Source organism: Gossypium hirsutum, chromosome D09, assembly GCF_007990345.1.
Source record: "Gossypium hirsutum isolate 1008001.06 chromosome D09, Gossypium_hirsutum_v2.1, whole genome shotgun sequence".
Lineage (NCBI taxonomy): Eukaryota > Viridiplantae > Streptophyta > Magnoliopsida > Malvales > Malvaceae > Gossypium > Gossypium hirsutum.
In genome coordinates this window covers 22,658,887-22,670,167 of record NC_053445.1, presented here as the reverse complement: position 1 = coordinate 22,670,167, position 11,281 = coordinate 22,658,887, and the positions used below count along the sequence as shown (strand labels likewise).

Below are 11,281 nucleotides of genomic sequence, written 5' to 3'. Positions count from 1 at the left end.
CAATTAAACCCTAGGAACTTACGCCCCTAAGAAGTAATTTAGGATAAATGAGATAGAGAGATAAGTTTATCAAGTAAATCATAATTTATCCTGATCAACAAAGTGAGGCTGAGGGGTAAATGTGTATTGGTTGATCGTGTCCTAATGTATTGGGTATGACATTTTATTACTCCGAGATGAGAGGGTCTTTAGCATTCACCTCGATCTATCCAAGCATCTTTTATAAAATTAACATAAATAAAAAGAAAGGATTGTATTTAAAATCTTTTCTAAATTTCGACATTAAGACATTAAACAATCAATTCGTTACCAATTTTGGGCATCACGAGGGTGCTAACCCTTCCTCGTGCGTAACCGACTCCCGAAAAATTCGCAGACTCAAAATTGTTTTCAAGATCACACCTCAATAAATGATCAGTGGCGACTCCAAATTTTCATCTTTTAAGTCGACAACCAATTAATTTTTTTTTCAAAAAATGGTTTCGACAATAGTGAAATGATAGCTTAGGCTTATTTTGGCTAGGCTCGGGCCAAAAAGTCCTACCCGAGGCGCGACCCATTTATAAAATGGATATTATTTTTTACTCAAGCCTATTTTTTGGGCCTATATTTTTTGTCCAAACCTGATGTGAGCTCGCATGTGAACCAAGTAGAGATCGAACAAGAGGCCATCAAGATGCCTAGTGGTCCGATAACGCGAGCTCAAGCCAAGCAATTTAAGGAGGCTATTTTAGCAATGGTGGAACGAACATGGGAAAATGATAGCAAGGAGTTCAAGAATGAGCTCAATATTTTCAATTTCTGGGAAGCTGAATTTCATTCTAGCTAATTAATTTGATGCTGGAATTTTGGACCATTTAAATTAAGCATTTATTTAAGTATTATTACAGCTCATTAGTTTGTCTTTAATTAATATAAGTGTTTAATTTGTCTTATCTTAGTTAAATTAAATGTGTTTTGATTTCATTAAGTTTGTCTTAAATTAAAACTTGTTTTAATTATGTCCAACCGAATTAATGTGTCTTATTTAGTTATCATTTAATTTGTCACATTGTTAATTAGTGTGTCCACATTATGTTTAAATTTAGTTCAGCTGAATTGGTTTAATTTAATTAAGTTCATGTGTTTTGTTTAGGTGTAGCCGAATGTGAAGATACATTGGATAGATTCATGCATGTAGATTCATGCATGGGAAGATGCATTTGCAGCTGGTACATTTCATGCATTGGAGATGATTAATTTGGGCATTTTTCAAGACAACCATTCGGCCAAGAGTTAGCAGCCATATCATTCTTCAATGTTGGCCGATTATCTTCCCAGAGTAGCATAATGCATTTCACACTAGCCGTTCACACCATGGCTGTTCGGTTCAGCTTTGTTCACACTATGAGGCTTTCCAAAATCATCCATTCACACCTAAAATGGATGCTCAAGTTCCCTCTTTAATTCTGGTGATTTTTCAGCAAGAGTTGCTTGAAGAATGAATCTATTAAAGCTCATTAGCAGAATTTATTTGCTGCCATGAATCTCCAAGTTCATTTGCTTAACTAAGAAGCTATTCTTTGGACACCATTCAGCTGAATCTTGCTACAGCCATTTAATGAATTAAAAAGCTAAAATTAGTTCAATGTTTTCTTTGTTATTAAGCCTTGATTTGTCCATTCGGCTACTAGCCATTAGGCTATAAATAGTTGTTGATTTTCTTGTAAAAGGACTTTTTGCCAAATTCTGAATGAAACTATATTTCTTTGGTGAGTTGATTCACTCCCTTTATTCTTCAAAGCTCAATTGACTTATCTTCACAAGTGGCGTCAATCTGACTTTGTTTCCGAACGTATCACCCTTGGTGTGGCGTTCAACATTATACTGAAGGTTCCTATTTCGCTAAATAGTGAGGTTTCGGTTTTATCCTCATTCCTTCCTTTTTCCTTGAAACATTTTAAGCCCGGGTCCTTATTTGCTAATAAGGGTTCGATCTTGTTTCATTGAGTATCACATCTTTATTCACCATCCATCAAATTGTTTCTATTATTCATATACCTAACGAACACCTTTGTTTAATCAAGTTATTCAATCCTTGAAACTCATTGACTGGAAATTCATTAACCGACATTACCTAATTTCGATCAGAAGTTATTATGACTCGTCACATGTTTCGAAACGAGCTCGTATCAAAACCCTCCCACTTTTCGAGCAGATCTTTAAACCTAAGCGAGTGGTCCAACCCATGATCAAGTGCACTTGAGTGTAAAGGACCTGAAATTTTGTCCAAATACATCTCAAAACATCCCCAAATATCATCATATGACACTCATAAGTTTCAGATTGTTTTACAACATTTTCAAATCTCATTCTAGCACAAATCAAGTCCCAAATGTGTTTAACTAAATGTACGTGCCAAAACTCAAAGAAGCAAATACAAACCCAAACTTTATAACATTTAAACCTTGTTGGTTGCACAATCCTCCAAAATTTATGGTCTCGAGCTTCTCGGAAAGGTTTTTTACCTATATGTTTAAACCACTAATGCGTTAAGATAAAAGAGTTTTGTAAGTACACTTGAATTTCATAGATCACCCTATCCTTAAATAGTGTTGTGTTCTTTTTAAAACATAGGTTCAAGTTTCAATTATGCCAATTTCATACCATTATCACATTGGACACAACATTCAAGCATGTTCGACTTTACCAATTCACAACATTTTAAGGTGTTTTCACTTATTAAAACTTATTTACCAATTCACATAATGTTTTGGGTGTTTTCACTTATTAAAACTTATTTACTCATGGAATGAGCTTTCACATAAGTCGTTCTTAATTCCAATTACTAATTAGAATAATCTCCATTATTGATTCCATATGTTATGCATGTTTCAAAAGGGCTTGCCATACTGGATTGAGTTTTCTTTCTTGAGATATTCTTTCTTATTAACCCAAACACCTTTAATTATAAAATTCTTCTTTGACATACTAAGTTTGAATATAATCACATCTGTATTTATTAACAAACTGTATCACATACAACTAAATTGTTGCAATAATTCTTTGAATATTACATTACGTTCTATTAAAGGAATGTAAGATTATGGATGGAATGTGAGATTATATTATTTGATTTATTTGGTTTGAATGTAAGATTGAGGCTTTTGGTTGACATAATGCACCTAAAAGTTCATTTTACTCAATTACTCTTGTTATAGAATTTATTTATTTTTAACAAGTTTAGCTCCTTTAATATTTTTTTTAATCTCAATTTCCATAAAATTATGATAAATTATAACAATTATTACTTTTTTTACTATTTATATATTAATAAATAAATATACGATGTTAAAATAAATTTAAAAATCATACTTATAACAATTCATGAAAAGTGATTATAACACCAACTGTAATTATAGTTATTATCATAATTAATATATTAATAAATAAATTATTCAATAATATATAATAAATATAAATGTAATTTATGACATCTATTGGTTCACTATTAAGAAAAAAATATTTTTTATTTTTAATTAGTCTTAAACTTTATGACAGAAAAAACCTAAATTGATTAAAATAATAAAAACAAAAGGTAAATTGGTCCAATATTTAAGATTACACATGCAATCTAAGATAACCTAAGGAATTAGCTGAAATGAGATTACAGTATCTTGGCATTATTTCGTAATATGATATTACAAGATGACTGAAATATTGATAATCCAAACATCGTAATCTCATTTTAAAATATAATAATATAAATCCTAGTGTTGCATTCCACGAACCTATAAAAAGTTTTAACATGCAAAATTAATTTATTTAATATAAAAATAAAGTATTCAGATTGAATTCAATTTTTTATTTTATAAATAACTTTGATAATATACTTTTTCATGTTTATCCAAAATTTTATGGTTTTTCTTTTTGCCGAGAGAAAAATTTTAGGTTGAAAACAAATAATCCAAGGAACATTCTGGTGGTCACTTCATTTGCACTTGTATTTAATGCCTTCTCGGCATCCAGAGCTGAAACAAAACCCAAAAAACACTTGAGGCTTCCCATCTTAGCTAATCTTGAGAATGGATCCTCTCTCTCTACCTAAGCTTAAGCAGCACAATTCATTGTCCAACATCATCGCCATTTTCCTCTCAACAATGGCGATGCTCTCGAAAAACCTTCATTCAACTTCAACCCCTCTTCAACTTCTACTTGTATTGCTCTCCCTCCAACGTTTGTTTTTGTTCCAACAATGGAATTGGAACCCCATTTTCCACCTCCTCTTACTGTTTTGTTTCTTTCTTGTTTATGTGCTAAGAGTTGGAGCCTTGGCCTTGAAGCCCCCTTCAGTGTACCTTGTAGACTTCTCTTGTTTCAAACCACCAAGCACTTGCCAACTCCCTCTCTCGCGCTTCATACAACATGCTTCCTCCATTATATCTTTTGATAGTCAAAGTGTAGAATTCATGGCCAAAATAGTAGCTTCTTCGGGTTTAAGCGAACAAACTTATCTTCCTCCAGCCTTACTTAGCTCCCCTCCCAAAACCCATCAACGGGAATACATTAAAGAAGCCGAAATGATTCTGCTCCCACTAATGGATGATCTTTTAACCAAAGCCAAACTCTCTCCTCGAGATATTGATATACTTGTTATTCACTGTAGTGCCTTTTGCCCCTCACCTTCTTTGTCTTCCATCATCGTCAACAAATACTCCATGAGAAGTGATGTGAAGAGCTTTAACCTTTCTGGTATGGGGTGCAGTGCAGGAGCTATTGGCATTGACTTGGCTCAAAATCTTCTCAAAACTAATAACAATTGCTACGCCATTGTTATTAGCACCGAAATCTTGTCTGCCGGTTGGTATTCAGGTCATGAAAGGTCTAAGTTGCTCATTAACTGCCTCTTCAGGATGGGCAGTGCAGCTCTGTTGCTCACCAACAGAAAAGAAGCAAGCAAAACATCTAAATACAGGCTCATACGGACACTGAGAACCCAAACAGCCTTTGATGACAAGGCTTATTTGACGGCTATCCGTGAAGAAGACGATGATGGAAAACTTGGGGTCACCATAGACAAAGGTTTACTGCCAGCAGCAGGAGAACTTCTGAGGTCACACATGACGATTCTTGGTTTGAAAATCTTACCTTTAACGGAAAAGCTCAAGCATGTTGTCTCAGTAATTCGAAAGAAATTCAAAGATAAAGAAGGGGAAATATACATGCCAAGCTTTAAGACAGCGATACAGCATTTCTGTCTGCCAACCTCTGGAAGGGCACTAATAGGAGAGATAGCCAAAGGGTTAAATCTTGATGGGAGAGATGTTGAAGCTTCTTTAATGACACTGCATAGGTTCGGGAACCAGTCGTCTTCTTCAATGTGGTACGAGTTGGCTTACATGGAGGCCAAGGAACGTGTAAAGAAAGGGGACAAGGTGTTGATGCTTGGGATGGGTACTGGACCTAAGTGTTGCAGCTGTGTTTGGGAGTGTGTGAGACCAATAGCTGGGGACTCAAACAAGAACAACCCATGGCGTGATTGTATTCACCTCTACCCCATTGAAGCTGGTTCTTCAATCTCTCAAACCTGATTAAATTTTCAATTTCCAAGTTGATTTATTGACTCATCAAACAAGAAAAGAAAAACCATGTAAAATAAGCTATATGGTCCAAATAACAAGAATATGAATAACTGAACAGCTCCAAGGATATTAATATATATATATAAATGGAAGTCGTGATTTATGATTTATCCTTATTTTTGCTTGAATTGGGTTTGTCTCTAGGTAAAAATTAATTCTTTTTCTTCTTTGGTTTTGTAATCATCGTTATCATCATCATCAATATATGCAGCAAATAGATGTCAGCTACAGAACAATAAAATAACACAAGAATAACAGGTGTCCAATTAAAGAAAAGATGACAGCAATACGCAACAAATCCTCAAAACAGAACTATTAAATATCAACTTAAACGAAATGAAAAAGAAAACATATATCACTAGTTTTAGAGATATACAACAAGAAAAAGAACCCAAATAATTATAAACAACCAAACAACTATGCTTAAATATGATTGAAACAGACTATTACTCACATGAATCTGGTTAAAAAACAGAAATAACTCATTAAATAGCTGAGTGTACCTTGAAAAACTTGCTATGTAATTTTTGGTTGAAACAATGGTCTAAAAATTGGCTAGGCAGTAGCTGGTATCTTGTAAACCAACTTTGCTTGAACGGAGGTTTATTTTATTTCACTTTTTACTTGGGTAAATAAGAATGAATTAGAAAAAGTGTGAAATTGTATTTTCTCACTCCTAACTATCACATTCAGTAATCAGTGCACAATATTTAATTATCAAATTAAATTAATTCAATAATTAATTTAATTCTTATGACAACTAAATACAATATCAAATGTATTTGGATTCTATTCGTTTCAACTATAGGGTGTAGCACTGTAGGCTCTTGTAACGTTGGTAGTAATACTAGAACATTTCTAACATTACAAGCAATGAGTGGCATCTAGCAATACATCATTGTCACCCAAGTTAGAAGAAGTCTTGATTCGACATAACCTTTCTGTGATAATCTTTTCATGTATTATAGCATTTTATCCTTAATATCTAGATTGGACACGAGTCATGGAATAGCCATACACTTGTATAGTCTAATCTCATGTTTCTTGATTTTCTAAGCAGACTACAATAAGCAAATATGTGTGATATATCATATCAACTAATTCGAGCATAGCCATGCATTTCTAGTTTCACTCCATCAAGAGGCCTAAGATATTGCTCCCATTATGTAGGAGGGATAAATCCTATCTTGATCAACCATATCCAACTACATGGATTGTCGTATATCCAACATTAGTCTTTATAGTACAACTTGTCACGCTAGACTTTTTGACTGTATCAAAATATACGACTCAAGATGTTGGGACAATGATGATCTCAAGTCTAAGGATCATATACATAGTTATCACTATGGGTAATATTGTGACTATTACATAATAATCCAAGAAACATACTAGTAGTGTAACACCCCTTACCCAAGACCGTAGCCGGGGTCGAGCTCGAGGCATTACTTTACTTAACTTATTAGTTCGGCGTATAAAAATTTGCTTTTAAAATTATCTCACTATTTATGATAAAGCTATCCACTCGCGCAGAAGTCACTAAATCATTTATAACTCGAGCTACGGAAATCAAAATTTAAATCCGTAAATTTTTCCTGAAACTAGACTCACATATATTATTACCATAAATGTTTTCGAATTTTTGGTTCAGTCAATTAGTACAGTTTATTAGTTAAAATCTCCCCTGTTTCACCAATTGACTGTCCTAACTCTTGCCACTAAAAATAAGTTTTCTCATTGTAGGATTTTCATATGGTGTTCTCACTTGTTTCTACAGAAAATAGACTCAATAAGGAATCTAGACGTATAAATTACAACTCATAACTATTTTTGTACAATTTTTAGTGATTTTCTAAACTCAGAATAGGGGACTCCAAAAACAGTTCTGCCCCTGTCTCACCAAAATTCATATATCTCAAAATATAAAATTCTTTTTGCTAAACCGTTATTTTTCCATGAAAATAGACTCAACAAGCTTTCATTATATCTATCATACATCCTCTAATTCATTTTATACTATCCTAAGTGATTTTTCAAAATCACGTCACTGCTGCTGTTTGAAGCTGTTTCTTTGAAAATTATTACTCTTTCATGATTTCTATGCATAATTTATCACATAGACATGTATAAAAACCCTAACCTAATTAAATTAAAAACCCTAACCTAGTTTAATTAAAAATATTAAACCCTAAACTTAAAAACCCTAACCTAATTAAATTAAAATCCTAACCTAATTGAATTAAAAACCCTAAACTCTAAACTTAAAAACCCTAACCCCCTTAACTTAAAAACCCTAACCTAATTAACTTAAAAACCCTAACCTAATTAAATTAAAAACCCTAACCTAATTTAATTAAAAACCCTAAACTAAATTAATAATTTTACTTTCACATAATGTTAGATTTGGAAAAATGTTTTTTCCTAGTACTAACAATTAATAATTTTATATAATTTGATAATTTTACTAATCATTAATACAATTTACCAATTAATAATTTTACATTCACATAATGTTAGATTTGGAAAAATGTTTTTTCCTAGTACTAACAATTAATAATTTTATATAATTTGATAATTTTACTAATCATTAATGCAATTTACCAATTAATAATTTTACATTCACATAATGTTAGATTTGGAAAAATATTTTGACTGGTACTAACAATTAATAATTTTATATAATTTGATAATTTTTACTAACCATTAATGCAATTTATCAATTAATAATTTCACAAACTTAATTTTTTTTACAATTACATTCAACTATTGCGATTACGGCATGATCGACTTGTATGGCCTGGATTCCTATACCATCCGCACAACTTCGTTTAACTGGCTGTTTCTCGGATATCCATATTGTTACGTATTCTAGTCGAGCAAGGTCAACACTTTAGTTTGCGACGTAATTCTCTATCCGGTAACAGCTTAAAAGGAGCAAGAGATACGGGTGGCCACTTACGTTCATCTGGGACCGGTGGGAAAACGTGTCTCCAGACGTTGTACATGTTTTCTAATTTGTACACTTCGTCCACATAACTCATCGGATCCAGAAGGAGATTCTGACAAGCTGCAATAACATGCGCGCATGGATAACGAAGTACATCAAACATCCCACAGTCATAAGTCCTTTTTTGCAAGTGTACACGATATTGCCCGCCAACAACACCTTGGTGCGGTCTGTCAAACTCTGTCACGTGAAACCATAAATTGTCTCGATCGTGACACACTATGTGCATGGTGTTTTCCCTCACCTTGGCCTTGTTAATTTCTTGAACTACCTTACTGCACCATACATGTCCTCCCCGCATCTGGCCTGCATAACTTGCTGCTCGCTTTGGAAATAGCGCCGCAAAACTAAAATACGTCTCACGCACAACCGATATTATCGGTAGATGGCACGTTCCTTTAAGAACAGAATTGATGCATTCAGCCAGGTTCGACGTCATATGGCCATATCGTAGGCCGCCGTCGTATGATTGTGCCCACTGTTCGAAACGTATGTTACAAAGGTAGTCCGCCCCTTCTCCGTTAATATAAGATCATAGCGAATAATTTATACCACTTCTACCAATAAAAATAATTCAAATTGACAAATGAAATAACATAGATATAGACTAAATACCCATGTTGGTCACTTGTCGCCGTTCGCTCTTAGATGGATATTGCCTGTAGTAGTTCGAAGCAACGTGTCTTAGGGAATATCTATGGTGTGTACATTGCGATAAGCTTCCTTGTCGATCAAATGCAGCTCGTATACCGACACCCCAATCTGAAATAACACAGATATTAGGTTAGGGGCACACATGCCTCCTTATCCTAGAGAGAAAGAAATCCCAGTCATCAGACGACCCCCCCAGTGTTATTGCAAATGCAATTGGAAGAATTCTCCCACCGCCATCCTGTCCACTGCAAGCAATAGCTGATGAGTATACCTACCAAACATAAAGGTACCGTCAATTTGTACCAACGGCTTGTAGTATGGAAATGTGTCTCGGCATTGCTTAAAGGTCCAAAATAAGAGTTTGAACACTTGGCATCCACGTAGCAATCGGCCGTTGTAGTACGCATGTTCCATTTCAAAGTTTGTGACAGCACCTGGGACGTATCTCTCTAGCACCTGACACCACTGCCATATTTCATTATATGAGGCGCCCACCCACTATGCATATTCTCCAATGCCTTTTGCTTAGCTATCCAAGCCATGCGGTAAGAGGGCGTGTACCCCATTTGGCTACGGATATTGGCAATTAGCACCGGCACTGAAGTCCTAGGATCTGCTTTTACCGTGGGCAGTATCAAGCTAGCTAACATAGCTGAATCCATCTTGGGATGATCTTGTGAAACACCTATAAACCGAGTACATTAAATAATGCAACATTGCATAATAAAAGTATTATTCAGAAGCCATCAATACTATACCTGCAGCACATGTATGTGGACCTTTGTACTTTTTAATCTCCCACAACCCTGTCCTTTTCCTTAATGAGGCGTGGATTTTCCATGAACATGTGCCGTCTTAGACCGCACACTTCGCCTCAAACTTATCAGATTTGGATTTAACGACATGGTAGTTAACGCCGTTTTTGATGCTATGTTGTTTCAAAGCACCAATAAAACTATCCTTGTTGGTAAACTGATTACCAACTTCAAATTCATCGGAATCTACCCCCGAACTTGTACGATCACGCAACCGGTGTGGTAGATCTGAAAACTCTAACGTATCATCTGCGGACAGATCGACATTATGCATGTGGGCTGGAGGTGAGTATGCTCTGAATCGTGGATTTTCTTTTTCATCTGAACTCCTTTCAGCATCTTCAGATTCTATTGGAATAGGCTCTGGTTCAGAAAATAACACAACTTCTGTACCATCTGGCCCAAGCTCTCGAGGTGAATCCACATCGGAGTCATCTTCTAACCCACAATAATCTGCAACGTACAATGTCCCCTCACCAGTTGACGTCGTAGGGAGTACGTCATCCCTTCTTCTAGGCATTTGATAATGTCCCCAATTGGATGTAGATTGCAACCCACTAGAACTTGATGCCGTTCCTCAGTACGTATTTCCAGCATCAAACGTCAAGCCACCGACGTACATGTCCCATCCACCGATAGAGTGTCTTGCGGGGGATGTGCATTCGACACCACTACCGAACATGGGCTGTTTTGTATTTTGTAACCCGCTAACCGAGTCTCGGCCAGGGGTCATGTATACATCTCGAACACCGGTCGTAAGTACATCAGTTGGCGATGTAAATTGTACACATAACTCAATATAAGGTGCTCCACTAGCAAGATGAGTCTGCACCATTGCCTCCAAGCTACGAGCACCTTTTATGTCGAACGAGTCATATGTCACCGGATCAACAGAAGAACAAAATCGATACGTGATAGACAGAACATTCATTGGCGTCGTTCCGAAAATTTTACGCCTAATTTTTTTACGAAGTTCTGTCAAATCTATGTTCTGGTTAAAAACCAGTCGCACCGTATTCTCTGACAAAAAAACAACACCATTCTCGGTGTGGCAAACCTCACCATCGTAGTAAATAACAGCACTAATATGTTCACTCATATTTGAAACTCTAACCTTCTTAGCCTCTCTAAATTTTTTCTGCTGTGACTTATGCATTCTGAGAACATTTTCTGCCTAATTTATA

General features: G+C 35.2%; 1 protein-coding gene across 1 annotated transcript; it reads left to right on the top strand.

Moving 5' to 3' along the window:
* The first annotated feature begins 3,947 nt into the window (after positions 1-3,947).
* On the top strand, positions 3,948-5,729 carry LOC107892085 (3-ketoacyl-CoA synthase 6). The gene has a single exon (XM_016817066.2). The coding sequence runs from the start codon at positions 4,065-4,067 to the stop codon at positions 5,568-5,570; it is 1,506 nt and encodes a 501-aa protein (XP_016672555.2). The 5' UTR covers positions 3,948-4,064; the 3' UTR covers positions 5,571-5,729.
* Positions 5,730-11,281: the final 5,552 nt, after the last annotated feature.

Coding starts and splice junctions, on each gene's coding strand:
- LOC107892085 (XM_016817066.2), top strand. CDS start 4,065: ATGGATCCTCTCTCTCTACCTAAGCTTAAGCAGCACAATTCATTGTCC.